The sequence below is a fragment of the Phyllosticta capitalensis genome (assembly GCF_038381095.1).
Source record: "Phyllosticta capitalensis strain CBS 128856 chromosome Unknown BKA78scaffold_14, whole genome shotgun sequence".
NCBI lineage: Eukaryota > Fungi > Ascomycota > Dothideomycetes > Botryosphaeriales > Phyllostictaceae > Phyllosticta > Phyllosticta capitalensis.
This window is the reverse complement of record NW_027117452.1, coordinates 178768-193877: the sequence shown is the minus strand read 5'-3', so window position 1 is coordinate 193877 and position 15110 is coordinate 178768. Positions and strand designations below refer to the sequence as shown.

The following is a 15110-nucleotide window of genomic DNA, read 5'->3' as shown; positions in this document are numbered from 1 at the left end:
TCTCTCGCTGTCAAATCTCAGATTCTTATGAAGGTACCTATGGGATATCTCCGTCTGCACTGTTGTTGCAATCCTCTATTCCCAGAACAGTTGCCATCGGCCCGCGCCAAGTTCCTATGTCTCAGGGGTTCGACAGGATCTCCTTCAAGTTCAGACGTTTGAACTTTTGCTTGGGCCGCGCCTTTCCATTACATTTGACATGACCGCTGCTTTCTTCCTTAGGTGAAGACGTGGAGAACAAAAGCTTGTCTTGATTTGCGAGATGCATCGTCGTGAGCGCTGTTGGGATGGATGGGATGAAAACCCCATCGACGAATTTGCTGTTGAGATCCAATTTCTTGCCGATCTCGTGTTGTGTGATGCCTTGGATCGCCGTGACCAATCCACTAACCAGCGTCCATGTCGCGTCGTTGGCGGAGTTGTGTGCATGCTTATAGCTGATTCCCATCTGCTCGACCGCGTACCGGAGTGAAAGGGGATAGATGCTTCCGTCGTGAGCTCTCCGTGGAAGGTTGATCTGCTGGAGATCCAGCAATCGGATATGATTCGTGTTGAGTTCAACGTCGAGATCGCGAAGAGTTGTGACGTCTCCGCAGCCTTGCATGAGCAGGGCGGTCGGCCGATAGTTGCCTTTTGACTTGAACTGTTCGCATTGAACGTTGAGGTGCTCTGCCATGACACTGGCGATCTCCTTCTTCTTGAGAATCTCAGTCGTACAATATAAGGAGTGATTTTGACAACCACCGGGGCACACATGGAATTTTGGGGGAATGGAGTTGTCGTTCAACAGGTGAAGCGTTTCCTCAATTCTGACATGTCGAGTGCGTAGGAGAGAGATCGCCGTCGGAAGCCAAGCAGGGTTCGTGAAGTCAGTCTTTAGGCTGTTTGGCATCAATTCCGGGTCAAAAATGCAAAGTCCGATCTCCTGAATGTCTTTGGTGTCGCTGTGCTGTTTTGGAATGAAACGTTCATCATCAAAGGCAACAAGCCTGTGAGAGTCTTTAACGGCGCTCGTCCAATTCAGCGTGTGGTAGAGCCGCGATTGAGGAATCTCATCGGATGAGGTGGGAAATGGAAGGTCAATTGTCTCTGTTGAGGTGGGAGATGATTTGCCAGACGAGTTGCTGCCCGATGAAGAGGACACCGAATTGACGAGGGCTGAATATTTGATTCAGTTGCGGAACTCTGAGGGCTGGCGGCTGAACTTACGTGAAGTGCGGTCATTGGCCTCCTGAAACGACGGGAACTCGTTTTGCTCGAGAGTGAAAGGTACGGGGTCGGGGCTGGAGTCAGGGGCCGGGACCTTGACCTGAACGTCTGTCGATATCAAGCCCGCCTGCTTCTTCTTCTTCCTCCCCATCGTGAGTGCTGACGGTTCAAGCAATGATGGTGTTGCAAGAAAATCTCTGTATTGTGCTCGGAGCTTCAGACGCGAAGGCAGCTCATTGGAAATTCAGGGGTTGATGACAGGATGATGATGCGGTACTCCAGGAATGAAGCGTTGAGCTTGACCAAAGCAGGATAGGTGTAGAGGCAGACTCAAAGAATGATACGAGCGCTTGAAGCTGGTGATTGTGCAGGTTGCAGCAAAGAAAGGATGCTGACTAGGGGCACCAAAGAAGAAGCCTTGGCAGGATGTCTGGTCGCCTCCGGCCGCGACCTGTAGTCACCTACCCCCGTCACCACAGAAACGGCTCATCGCTCATAACAGACAGTCATGATGCGATCACGAACTATTCACTGCTTACTCAGGGGACTCAACAGTTCTTTCTGTGCACACATGTGCACAAATGTGCAAGACTTCTAGCTAGGTCTTGACCGGATGCTGCCACAATCTTTACTTCCATTGAAGTCTGATTCTGGTTTACCGCCTCTGTGAGCTATCAGTAGGTCAGCATGCATCTTGGGTTGAGTGGCCTACCATCAAGCTGCTTGTACCATTCAACCACTGTCTCCAAATCCTTGTTGTCTGCTTTGACCTTCCGGGCAGGCTTGGTTATACAGACGTTGCCATATTGGTGCGCTGGTCAACATTGAAGTTTACGGCTCATGTCGACGTCCGTGCAATTTTTGCGCTCCCGCTGTCCAGTTCCCGCTCTGCGTCGTTCCCGTGTCCGAAAGCCTCCCGTGCTCCAGACAACACTTCGAGATCAGGGTCTTGAGGGTCTTTCTCTCCCTGTCTTGCTGCAGCTGGTCGACTTGCTATTGGGCCGCAGTCCTCTGATCTGATGCACTTCTCTCGATATTCCGGTTGGCCAACAAATCTTCGGTTTGCTTGCTGCGCGCTTCTACCCCTGATGGCGTCCCTTTCTGTTTCAAGGAGGGGCAACTTTGGCTCCAGCAGAGTCTTTGTTCCTTCAATTCTGTGCGTCTGGACTTAGATCCTCAGCGCATCCACCCGCCTCCGGGTTCCCACTCGTCGCTCGTTGAGGTCTTTCTCCAGATCTTGCGTCGGTGGCGCCGAGAGTGCAGAAGGCGGACGGCCATGGCTGGGGGTGCGACGAAGTCGTAGCCCAGAAATGACCCGATAGCGAGCATGTTGAGACAAAGCCTCAGAGGGTGGAGGAGCTTCGTGGTACGATTCCAAAGTATCACGCGCGCAAAGGCTGATCAGTTCAAAGCGCGATTTCCTCGACCTTGATGTTCCTGGCGTGACTTTTCGAGCGAGTGGCACGCGCGCCTTCGAAGAAACAAGCTCCTCTCTCGTTAAGAACACTAAGATGCCCCGCGCGATTTCTGTTGTGTGGGCGCAGGCGTTGGGAAACGACGCGCGAGCGGTGTGCGGCTGCCAACACGATTACTGAGCGTCTGCCCAGCTTCTGTGGCCCTGGATGGCCGGAGCAGGCTGGCCGTGGCTCTGGCGTAGAAGATGCGGCCTGGGATATTGTGGTTGCAAGCGGCGGCCCTGAGCCCCGTGACCAGGCCGCTGACCATATTTCCCGCCCTCACGTCTCTTTTTGATATGTAGTGCTTGCCGCGGAAAGAAGCCAGTCGATGCGAGCTCAGTAAAGTATTCATCCATTCGGCGGTATGGTAGGCGCAGGACAGGGGATTCTCAACGACGACTTTCAGGATCACTGCCATCCGAAGAATCCGAGACTGCTTCAATGGGGAGTATATTCGTCGATAACGACTTTCAGACGTTCTACCATCCGAAGATTTCGAGAATTTTTCGATGAGGAGTCTTGTCGAGGTGGCTCGTTCTTTGCTGCTTCAGGGATTTAGCGATTACTTCTCAAGACGGCTGCATTGGGCGTACCTGAGCTCCCTGGTCCGGGACCAGGTAGATCCGGAAAATCACTTTCCACTATCCGCTCGAGCTCGTTCTTGCGCATCGAAAGAACGTGCGTGCGGCTGCGGGAATTTGCAAGCAGGCAGTCGCGAAGCTTGGTGATGGGCAGGCCGCTATACTGCTGCCGAGTTAGCCATTGTCAAGATAGGTTGTGCAAGCACTTACTCGGGCCAAATCTGTGTACTTGCCGCCAGGTCCACCACAAGCAGCGGCGTGGGCAGAAGACTCTTCCACGCGGGGTCTGATGCTCACTGTGCCCCTGCTGCGTCATCCAGGCCATGATCTCGCCCATATCCACGTCCTTGTCGGTCAGCAAATTTTCCAACTCACTCAGGCCACTAGATCCAGATGCTGTGACATTAGAAAGAAAGTATCGGTCAGCAAACTTCAGGTCAGTGGAGGGGACGCCCAGCCTCAACCGAAGTCTCCGACACTTCGTGGCGGTGCCTCATGCTGCCGGCTTCTCGTGGTGTGGGTTCGCCTTGTGCGCTAGGCAGATTGCCCTCCTCCGACTTGAACGATGGCGGCTAGTCTTGCAGACATTGCGGCCTTCCTACCGTCTTCTTGCTTACGTTTGATGCGTGTCTCCTGCCAAGAAAGTGCCCGATGCACAAAGCACCGTGTGCCGATGGGAGAGGAGCAGTACAACCACAACCAAACTGATCAAACTGAACACACGAGAAGAAACCAATCTCAGACCAAGGGCTCGAGCAGATCAAAAAGGGAAACCCAGATTCTTGATTATTCTATAACAAGAGAAAACATCTTGAATCACTTATACATGCATCCTCAACTCCTCTCCTTCAACTCCCAAATTTTCCCCGCGCTGCAACAAGCCGACTCGTCAGCCGCGCAACTGTCGATCAGCCAAAATTTACCTATTCTTGCACCATGATGAGCGGTGGACGTATCCGCACTTCTTGCACGCCGCCTTAAAAAGACACTTATCAGCATTAGCCTCGCTGAGCTCCTGCAGGGCTCTAGCAGGCGACCGCAGGAATGCCGGCTCTTCGAGGCGGTCCTGGAGAGAAATGCTGCGGATACCAGTAACGATGCCGCTAACAAGCGTCCAAGTAGCATCATTAGCCGCATTATGAGCATGTTTGTAGCTCACGCCAATATCAGCAACAGCTTGCCTCAACGCCATGGGGTGCGGCTCGCCGTCTTGCGCGACGACCAACGGGTTGATCTGCTGCAGGTCCAGCAGTGCGACGTGGCGCGGATTCGCGTCGACGTGGAGGTCTTTGAGCGTCTGGAGGTCGTCTTGGCCCTGGAACAGGAGGGCGACGCGTCTGTAGACCGGCCTACGGACGTACTGGTGGAGGTGGTGCCGGAGGAAGCTCTCGATTGCGTCTTTCTTGGCGACTTCGGTCTTGCAGTATAGAGAGTGGTCTTGACAGCCACCTGGACAGACGAAGAACTTGGGCGGGACGCTTTCGTCGTTGACTAGATGGAGGTTTTCCTCGACGCGCACGTGCCTGGTTTGCAGCTTGGAGATGGCAGTGGGGAGCCAGTCCGGGTGGAGCAGATTCCCCTGCAAATGACGGGGCATTGATCGTGGATCGAACACGCAGAGACCGATTTCAAGGAGTTGGGGCTGCTGACTACCGTCCTTGGGGATGGAGTGCTCGTCATCGTAGGCCACGAGCAGATGTCCATCTCGCAGCGCCTTCTTCCAGTGTGACATGTGAAAGGAGCGATCTTGCCTGATTTCCATTCCGACCTCACCCTCCCGAAGAAGCTTGGCCGCCTGTGAGATGGCGTCTGCGAGAAGGTGTCGGAATCTGTCGACCAGCTTGAACTGGCTGTAGAACTCTGGAGGATCCATGTTGTTCGATGTGTTGCTACTGGGATGGAAGTAGGACCTTGTTAGCGATGAATAAGGGAAAAGAGGTGCTGGATAGAAGCAACATTAGACGTACCTTGCTGTTTATATATCATGATCAATCTCTTGACGGCGCGGTGTTGTTGATGAACTATGTGTTGTTCAGAGTGCAAACCGTGTAGACCCGCGTAGTGGAGATGCAGTCGACGAATCCATAAGGCGGAGACAAAGGATCAACTGGATGAGCTGGATTGCTACAATGTCGAATTAATTTGGCTGGCAATGGCGTCGTGGAAGAGAACTCGTGATGCCGACTTGAGGCCCAAGAAATCTCTCAGCACGACGGGCCAAGCAGTCACTGCGACGATGCGTCGCAGAGACGGCCCACAAAGAGCGGCCACAAAGCGAGCCTGTCACTCAGTACTTCATCAACCCCTCTTGGACATGTCGCCGCTCTCCTGCCCGTCCTCCTCACCTCCTGTCCGACTTGTGCCCTCGGCCGTGGACAATGACTGGCAAAAGTCTGAAGCGACTCCACACAACAGAAGCCGGTCAAAGCTCAGCGGGAATACTCCTGCAATGTTCCAAGCTCTTCCATTCCGTTACATTGAGCAGAGCGAGAAGAGGAAACCGAGACACGGCGTTTCTTCCTCCCCCTGCCCTGCTCAAAGCTACCAAGTCCCGTCGCACTTCAACACCGGGGGACGATGCCCCTAGTCTCCCTAGCCGCACCAGCTCCTAGAACCACAGCGGACAAGGACAAAGAACCGACTGTTCTTTCACGGCACAAGGGCCTTGTTCCGTTGCTCCTTTCTCCAGAGGTAGAAAAAGGAATTGTGCCCAGACAATGTCCGCCGACTGCGCGACAAAGGAGCCGTACTCCAGCCGCGCGGGTGGTCAACCCCTTGTCAGGCGAGCAGCCCACTTCCTCAGCCAGCCTCCTTGTGCGGAGTAGAGCGCTACCGGAGGTGATTACCTTGAAGTACCCTCAAGGCATCAGAGAGTGTGCGACCAGAGGGCGTGAAGAAAGAGGGAAGAGAAGGACTGACTCACCTGCATCTAAAGACGCATCAGCAGCCGCAGCCGCACGCGCTCGTCCGTTGCGAGGCCCCCGCGAAAGGGTAGAAAGCCGAATCAAACCAGAAACCGCACCAGGTCCAGAACTGGGCGGCTGACGCGACACGCGCGTACATCAACAAGAGCAGAACAAAGCCGCCCACCAAAATGCACCAGAACCAGGGAAAACAATCAATGTGAGACAGTCGGCAGAGCGCAGAAAATCACCTCAGCGGATGCTTCTCCTGTTTTCGGACGGCAGTTACCCGACGCACGCACTCATCCTTGTCTTTGGCAATTGCTACAATGCTCGCGGTGTTTCTGCGTCAAAAGGCACCTAGCGACGCTTAGGGAGGGAGCTTCGGTCCGCGCGTTGGTTGGCGGTGGAAGGACGTCTGTCTGCGTTGGTTCACTCATGATGCGCGGCGAGAGACTGCCCGGTGGGTGGGTGGTGATGACGCTGTTGCTCTGGCTAGGTACTTAGGTAGGTGTCCAAGTCGTCGTCGTGCAGCACGGCCGCCTCTTGCTCGCATATCGATGGATGGGTTGAAGGATCCGATGCAGCGCCCGCTGCAAAGCACGGCACGGCATGATAGAGAAGCAGACGATGGACGGGAGCCAACGGTAGGGTAGGTATTGCACGTGTAAGGTAGCTAGGTGCTTTGCTCACCGACAGCCAGCCAGCCAGCCCGACACCAACCAACCCAAGCACGCCATCCATCCATCTGTCCATCTGTCCATCTGTCCGTGCGTCCGTCCGTCTACCCGTCCCCTTTTATACCCACCACGACACGACCGGACTGCTACCTACCCTGCCTTCCTTCCGGAGGCGGATTGTGTGTGTGTGTAGATTGATTGCGCCGGCGTGAGTTGGTCTCTATGAGCTAGCTGGACTAGGTGATGACAAATGACACATGGCAAACTGGCGTGGAAGTCAAGGCAGGCGCCGCAGAGGGAGGGGGGCGTGGGGAGTGTGGTGATGTGGCTGCGGTGTTTGATTTTTGGGGTTTTGTGATGGTCGTGGTACAATTGAGAGAGGTGAATGGGGGGTGGTTGGATCGATGGATGGTTGGACGGTTCCATCAACTGCGGCTTGAACTGATCTCATTGATTCCATTCGTTTTTGGTCGTCGTATGTAGGTACAGCACGCGCTTCTTTTGTTGTCTTCTCTTTTCTTTGCGTTGCCTTGCTTTCAGAGACATTGCCTACTCACTGCTCGGTCGGCGTTTGCTCCGCATTATTCCCCCTTTCTGGCAGCTCTCTCCAGCTCTGCCTGATGACGCCGACGCCCACGTCGATGCCCCAGCGCATCTGCGACTTTTCTCCAATATCCGCCTCGTCGAGCTCGTCGTTGTTTGCCAGAGCTTCGCCATCACCGTCGCCCTCGCTCTCGCTCTCCTCAAGCCCCTCCCCCTTCCCGCTCTCCCGCCACCACCCCAACGCCGCCGTCCCCTGTGCCTTTCCCTTCTCCCCATTCTCATCCCCAAGCATGCCCCCCTCCCTGGCACCCCTCACACTCGCCACCTCTCCCGCCCTCAGCCGCTCCAGAAGCGCACTCCCCGCCACCAAACTCGCCCCCGCGGCCACGCTCCCCGGGCTCTTGGGCAGCACGGCGGGGCTGGGGAAGCGCGCGGCCGCCCACCCGAAGCAGATCGCCAGCAGTGCCAGGCACGCCTCCAGCGCGATGGTCGACGGCAGGTCTTGCGCGATGCGCTGCTGCGCGTACGCCAGGGTGGCGTTATCGAAGGAGGTGGGCGGGGAGTAGGCCGACGCGTTTTGCGCCCACGGCCGCAGCTGCGTGAGCATGTTGGTGGCGTAGCGCTGATACACGGCTGCGGCGGCGGCGAGGAGGACGGGCGAGTCCATAAGCCTTGTAACGTTGTTGGAGGTGGAGGTCGAGGTCGACGCCCACGCGGCCAGCAGCTCGAAAAACGACGTGCTGCTCCCGCGCGTCGGCCACAGCGAGCCCGAGTCCAGCAGCCCCGGCGTGTCGGTCGAGCTGTCGTACTGGTTGAAGTGGTCCCAGGCCTTTGTGGCGGCGGGGGGCGCGAGCCACCAGGGGGCGTTGGGGAGGGCGGAGACGGTGCGTAGGGAGGCCGGGGCGTAGGATATGGGGTGCCAGGACGTGGTGGTGGATGATGAGTTTGAGTTGGTGGAAGAGGACGACGACGAGGATTTGCGAGAAAAGGTCGTCGACACGTCGACGCGGCTGAAGTTGCTGTAGCACACGGCGGCGAGCACGGTCGGCAGCGACGAGATGTTGAACAGGTCCGCCGTCACGGGCCTCGTCACGTTGCCAAACTCGCTCGTGTTGGCGACGTACCCCTGCGCGTCGCCCAAGTCGCCCAGCAGAATCTCATACCCCAAGTCGTAGCGCAGCGAGGTGGAGCCGTGGTAGCGGTTTGCGCGGGAGCTGCACGGCGCCTGCGAGCTAAAGTCCGACTTGAAGCTGAAGTAGGTGCCGTAGGACGAGTCGGCCGTGACGTTCATGGTGGCGTTGCAGGCGGCCGTCTCGCAGTGGCCGTAGAAGTCGAAGTAGGGCTCCCCGTTGGTGCAATTTTCGCGGTAGGCCGAGATGCCCAGGTCGGCGGCGTGGCAGGAGACGTTTACGGCGATGGCGGGGACGGTGAGGGTGATTGTGGCGGCGGAGAGGTCGATGTCGGAGGACGAGTTGGAGACGGACAGCAGCTCGCCCATGCTCGTCACGTTGCTGAAGACGAGGTTGTCCAGGATGCCGGCTTGCACGGGAATCGCAAAGTCGGGGTACAGCGTCCACTCGGTGAACTGCGCCGCCGTCTGCACGTTTGCGTCGAGGTCCAGGCCCACGCCCGTCGCCATCTCGTCGTAGACGCTGTAGCCCTCGGCCGCCGTGTCGGTGACCAGTCCAAACGTGTTTTCCAGGTGGTCGACGAAGCTGAGGTCCACCAGCGGCGCCACGGGGGCCGTGCGCTGCACGAGTTGGACGTTGTACAGGCCGGCGGCGACGATTTTGATGGCCGGGATGAAGAGGATTACGAATGAAGACGCGGCAACGGTGAGGCCGAGGCGATTCTTGATTGCACGGAATGGCGCCAGCACGCTGGGGGCGTCACTGAAGGAGAAGAGCAGCGGCTGCTTTTTTCCTGAATAGCCACTCCACAAACTCCGATACGGCGCCATGAGGCGGATGGCCGAATCCATTCCTGAAGCGGCGTAGCCCAGCACGAGAAAGACAACGGTAGGCGCAAAGGCAAAGGCATCAGACGCAGCCGGGGTGTTGGCGCAGATGCCGTCGTGCAGACGCGACACGGCCATGAGGGCCGCCAGGGCCGCCATGACGACGACAGTGGCAGCAATGACGCCCCATTTGGCCCAGACGCGGAGGGCGAGCGGGCGGAAGCCGTCGTGGTTGTGCGCGCCAGCAGACGACGAGGGGACGGGGTGGAGCGAGTCCTGATGCTCCTGCTTGGCCGCCTGCAGCATGACGGCGCCGTTGGGGCTGGGCTGCAGACTCCACAGCTTGCCCGACAGGGCGTGGCGCATGTGCTTTTCGGACGAGACGGCCTCGCGCACAAACACTTGCTCAATGGCCCTGGACGACGACGCGAGCACGACGGCCTGCGCGGCTATGGAGCCCGGGTCTTCGCGCAGGATGCTCTTGGGGCGGATCAGTGTGCTCTGGCAGACGCAGGCCACGGCGATGACGAGAAGAAACGCTTGCAGGGCGCGGAGGGAAATCTGCCGCAGAAACAGCTTTGGTCCGTCGACGCGAATCCTGCCATCCATGCTCCCTGTCGCGTCGGCGCGGGCCAGCGAGTTGATCATCTGCGCCATGATGCTGTTGGCCTGGCCCTCGACGGCCGTGGCCAGCTTCTCCGCGTCTCCCAAAAATGAGTCGATGTTGAGCGCCGCCTGGTCGTCGGTGATGGACGACATGAAGGGGTCGATCTTGTATTGTCTAAGTAACTGGTAGGCAGCTTCGGTGACGACGCTGAGGTTGGCCTGCGGCTTGGTGTTTGTCGTGAAGCCAATGTCGTTGGTCGCAAACGCCACCTGACTGCGTCCGTCCAGGGGGTTGTTGAGGTAAATGTACATGGCCATCATGGTCGTCTGAATGTCAATTGGCGTGGGCGTGGATGAGCCCAGGGAGTAGTCCAGCACCTCGCCGGTCGACTGGTTGACTCGCACCACGGCGTCCTGAGTTGTAAACGACGGCGCACAGAGAGCGCTGACCATTGTCGTGTTGAAGCTCGTGTCCTCGTCGTCCGCCTTGGTGGCATTGGTCCGTCGGAGAAGCGTCGATACGAGCCGCAAATCCGTCTCGTCCTCATCGCAGGCCGTCACATTGAGCCAGCCGCGAATGACGTCGTTGCTATCGGAGCCCCCGTAGAATGCCATTTGGACGTCTCGGCTGCAATTCAGCTCTGGCTGCGCGCTCGTCTTTGACGAAAAGATGAGCGTCAAGTCCGTATCATTCACCGTCAGGTCAATCGGATGGCAGCTCCATCCGGGAAAAAGGGCCGTCGTCTGGGCTTCAATGGTTCCATTTTCGGGAAGCTGGGATGTGTTGGTAAAGGATTCAAAAACGTAGCTGTCCATTGTCCACGCGGCAGCCTGGCCGTTGGGCAGCTGCTCTGCGACGACGGCAGCGTACGGCTGCTGGCCCTCGGACGTGTAGGCGATGGCGAGGGAATGGTTGGCCGTCTCGAGCGTCTCGTCAAAGTCAAACGTCGTGGCCTTGTTGAATGTGGCGGGCTGCGTACTCGAAGCAAGCAAGTCGACATGGGTCAGCGAGTTGGCGACGGCTACCAAGGACCCGCAGACGAATCCCACCATCAATCCCGTCAACACGGCCCAGTGCCTCCTGCGTGCGGCGGGGACGACCGAAAAGACTTCGTTGCTGTTGACATAGTCCAGGGTAATGGAATTCGAGCTCTTGGCCCACCGGCGGCTGATGGCGGACCAGGGGGTGACCTTTTTGGCGTCACTGGCGACAGACTTGCACGCGAACCCGAGGGCAACGATGGCGACCGTTGGGATATATCGAGCCGCATCGACGCTGCTGGTGTGCTTCGAGTCGGCGGCCAGGCCGTGGCGCTGTCGAATCACAAAGTCGAGGGCCTCGAGCAGGAGGGCAAAGGCGACGCAGTAGAGGGCCAGCGGTAGGGTTCGCGTAATGCGCAGCCAGGGAGGGATCCATTCTGATTTTTCTTTTGGCCGCCGTTTGTCCTTGTCGGCGAGCATCAACTCTTGCTCCGTCGCTTGGGGCGTTTGTTGTTTATTTGCCACCGCCATTTTGCGGTTAATCAGGAGGACGACATGGAGTCAGCAGGCTGGAGCGTACACCAGCACTGTTGTATGCCGCAAGTATTTCCGCCCCCACGACGAGATTGCCTGCGCAACAGCCACTCTGCGCCCATTTTGTGGCATTGGACGACGTTGCGCCCCCAACTCTTCCTCAAGAGGTCAAAATAGACAATGGGGCGTGCGTCTAGCGATCCCCGCCTGCAGTCAGCGTGTCAGCCGCCAACAGCCAACGCCAACAGGTAACAGCCACCAGGAGGAAAGTCTCCGACAAAAAGGTGGACCCGCGCTCAAGTACATTCTCTCCTTTTTCGAGTCCGTCTTATTGCACCAAAACTCGTCCAACGGTCCAGCTGATTTGGTGCACTTGTCAAGCATTTAGGTAGCACAACGGCCCGCGCCCGTAGCACAACCGCACTGTGCACCTGGGGGCGAAGCTGCAAAGGAACATGATCGTCTTGTATGATCGTCGCAGCGGTTGGGTGGGGTCCAATAGTAGGTGGTGTGTCTGGCAAAGGCAGCTACAAGAGGAAACTCGCTCTGCTTGCTCGCCCGTTGTATTTCTCTTTCTCAAATAGGGGCCGCAGTCCGGCGGTGAGACAAGGCAGTGTTTGTGTTACTTGACAATGCCACACCGAGGCCGACTGTCCGCAGACAAACTGTCCGAGTTTTCAAAAGATTGCCGCACGAGCGGACGACGGAGAAATGGCTTCCGGCGTGACCAGACAAAGATGAGGACGGCATTCGATCGAGTCCTTCCGACTGATCCATGCTCTTTTGCGCTGCATTTTCCACGGAGCGTGACGAGTGTCTTGACTTGCGGAGTGATGTGGTCTAGAAGGATACTTTTGACCAGCGAGATGGTAAGGAGGAGGCATCATGCGTCCTTTTTCATGGAGACGGCGAATCCTTGGACCGAGCCCGACTGAAGCAGCAGTGAAACTGGCATGCGACTGGCGGGACCAGATTGGTGGTGGTAGCAGGACTTATAGCAGCCACATGGCAAGTGCCGAACAGTTGCAGTCGTCGTGGAGAAAGGGTGTCTGTCGGAGCAGCGCGGCATCACGTGCCGAGGTGAATACGAGGGCATACGAGACGACAAGGGTGACGTCACCAAGTTCCGGCAGCTCCGGCCGTCGTCGACCAAACAACAACAACACCACCTCCCCAACAACCACCAGGTACCATTGACGCCAACCATGCCGTACGCGCGCGTGGCCGCCGTTACGGGCGCAAACAAGGGCATCGGCCTGGCCATTGGTGCGCCTGCTCCCGTCTCACTCGCATTTCAGTCACTAACATGCACTCCCAGTCCGCAACCTCGCCCTCACCTATCCCTCGTCGCCCCTCAACACCGGCCCCGTCCTCATCTACGTTACGGCCCGCGACAAGACGCGCGGCGAGGCGGCCCTCTCGTCGCTGCTGACCGACCCGCTGCTCATCCGGTCCAACGTCCTGTCGGCCTCGGGCGGCGGGCCAGTCGACATTACCTACCACCCGCTCGACATTGCGGACCGGTCCAGCATCCAGCGCTTCGCGGCGACGCTGCGCAGCCGGCACGGCGAGCGGGGGCTCGATATTCTGGTCAACAACGCCGGTGTGGCGCTCGACGGCTTCGACGAGGCCGTGGTGCGCGGCACGCTGGACGTCAACTACAAGGGCACGCTGGACGTGACGCTGGCGCTGCTGCAGCAGCTCAAGCCCACGCCGTCGTCGCGCATCGTCAACGTCGCCAGCATGAGCGGCGCGCTCGACCGCTACCCAGAGCCGCTGCGGCGGCGCTTCAGACAAGCAGCCGAGAGCGGCGCGCACGAGGCCAGCAGCGTGGCCGGCGCCGTCGCCGACACGACGGTGATTATGCACGCGTTCGAGGAGGGCGTGCGGGCAAACACGCACGGCGCCATGGGCTTCCCCAACTCGGCGTACGCCGTCAGCAAGGCAGGCGTCATTGGCGCGACGCGCGCCCTGGGCCTGGCTCTCCAACGCGAACAGCAGCATCCGCCTCTGGTCGTCAGCTGCTGCCCCGGCTACGTCGATACCGACATGACAAAGCACAATGGCACCAAGACGCCCGATGAGGGCGCGCGGACGCCCGTCTGGCTGGCCCTGGCTGATGCGCGCGAGCTGGGCGGCCCCGATGCCGCGCAGGGCCGCTACTTTAAGGACGAGAAGATGATGCAGTGGTAGGAGAGCGGAGCGGAGCAAAGCGAAGCGCAGCGGAGCGAAGTCTAGCGAAGCAGACGTCAAAGGGGCAAACCAAACAACCAGACGCGCAAACGCGAGACGGGCCAGGCGCCCGTCTGTAATCCACACCCTCAACACTACCCTCATACCACACTATAAAACGACGAGCAGGCGGGCGGGCCTGCCCATGGACACCTGTATGTATAGACTGAGCGAGAAAGGGGGAACCCAAAAAGAAGGCGATTCGAATTCGAATTCGAGCCGGACGGACGGGGATTAGTTTCGCAGGCGCGCGGCGGCTGGTCGGTTGGGTTGGGTTGGGTTGGGTTGGTGTATTGGCTGGCGGCGAAGTTCTGTACCTATACATGTAGGCAGACAGGCACTTTGATTGTAGAAAAGACAGGAAAAAAAAAGTATTAACCACCCCATCAAGCCAATTCTCCTCTCCTGGGTATCAGTATCACATTTCCCCCCCCCCCCCCCCCCCCCCCTCTCTTTTCTCACGCCGGCCTCTCAAACCTGCTTATCAACCACCACGCATGAATCACTCCCGGCAGCCATCCCAGTATCGTAAGGGCGATATTAATCAAGAAGTCGGCGCCGCACCCGCGCTTGAAGAAGACGGCCAGCGGCGGCAGGAAGAGCGCGAGGAAGTAGAGGCAGATGTCGGACTATTAAGGGTTAGAAGGGTGGAGAGGGGGAGGGATGGGGAAGGAGACGCACGGTGGAGGAGGGCGGTTTGTTGCTGGTCATGTTTGGTTTGGTTCGATGTGGATGAGGCGCGGCGAGGTGGTTGGTTGGCCGATGGCTAATAGGTGGACAGGTGCGTAGGTAGAAGTCGCGCTGTGGTGCGTGTTCCTCGCTTTCTTTGTTCTTCGTGTCGTCGGTCGTTGGATAACTTGCAGCAAGATGTTTATCGCGACGAAACAAAACTGGTGTTTTGGCGGTTCGGTTCGTAGAGCAAGGGATGGACGCGCAGCGGGCGCCCAGCCAGCTTTAAAGGCATCAAGCAACGAACGCCAGCGCGCCACGGCCTTCCTTCGCTGCGCCCTGCCTGCCTTCCATTCGCATCCGATCTTTGCGCGTTAAGGACGTCATCCCGCTGGTCAATGGTCACGCTCGCGGCCGTGCGACTCGAGGGCTGTCCGTGCTGTGGCGCTGTTGTGGCAGCTGTGGCAGGGCATAGCGAGCTTGCGCCACAGGATGACGTATGTTGTATCGTTGACTAGGTCCCGTCCAGTCCGTCGGGCTTCGACCGCGGCGACGAGGTAGATGCTTTGCGACACCGGACTGACTGACTGACTGACTTGTTTGGATGAGAAGATGGAAAGAAATAAAAGGCGAAATGAAAAGAGAGGCACTTCGGGAGAGCAGGAATACCTAGGTAATAAAGAGCAGGCAGACAGCAAAATAATCCCGCCTACCTATATATCAATGCCTATGCCGGTCGCTGCGTCTCTCCTGTCCCC

General features: G+C 58.1%; 5 protein-coding genes across 5 annotated transcripts; 1 reads left to right on the top strand and 4 right to left on the bottom strand.

Annotated features, from left to right (window-relative positions):
• Nucleotides 1-121: 121 nt before the first annotated feature.
• On the bottom strand, nucleotides 122-1360 carry BKA78DRAFT_300699 (uncharacterized protein; the record flags this gene model as incomplete). The annotated part of the gene is made up of 2 exons (XM_066887244.1): nucleotides 122-1158; nucleotides 1210-1360. The coding sequence occupies 2 exons, from the start codon at nucleotides 1358-1360 to the stop codon at nucleotides 122-124; spliced, it is 1188 nt and encodes a 395-aa protein (XP_066738214.1).
• Nucleotides 1361-4007: 2647 nt separating this feature from the next.
• BKA78DRAFT_328762 (uncharacterized protein) lies at nucleotides 4008-4784 on the bottom strand. Its single transcript, XM_066889621.1, has one exon. It carries the CDS (start codon nucleotides 4391-4393, stop codon nucleotides 4082-4084), a length of 312 nt encoding a protein of 103 aa, XP_066738213.1. The 5' UTR covers nucleotides 4394-4784; the 3' UTR covers nucleotides 4008-4081.
• Nucleotides 4785-7145: 2361 nt separating this feature from the next.
• On the bottom strand, nucleotides 7146-11743 carry BKA78DRAFT_66495 (uncharacterized protein). Its single transcript, XM_066893552.1, has one exon. The coding sequence runs from the start codon at nucleotides 11446-11448 to the stop codon at nucleotides 7384-7386; it is 4065 nt and encodes a 1354-aa protein (XP_066738212.1). The 5' UTR covers nucleotides 11449-11743; the 3' UTR covers nucleotides 7146-7383.
• A 913-nt stretch (nucleotides 11744-12656) lies between these two features.
• Nucleotides 12657-13644, top strand: BKA78DRAFT_259920 (uncharacterized protein; the record flags this gene model as incomplete). The annotated part of the gene is made up of 2 exons (XM_066885410.1): nucleotides 12657-12717; nucleotides 12770-13644. The coding sequence occupies 2 exons, from the start codon at nucleotides 12657-12659 to the stop codon at nucleotides 13642-13644; spliced, it is 936 nt and encodes a 311-aa protein (XP_066738211.1).
• A 489-nt stretch (nucleotides 13645-14133) lies between these two features.
• BKA78DRAFT_290661 (uncharacterized protein) lies at nucleotides 14134-14642 on the bottom strand (the record flags this gene model as incomplete). Its single annotated transcript, XM_066885786.1, has 2 exons — nucleotides 14134-14312; nucleotides 14365-14642. A coding segment is annotated over one exon (252 nt), but the record flags the coding sequence as incomplete, so codon positions are not given.
• Between the last annotated feature and the right edge of the window lie 468 nt (nucleotides 14643-15110).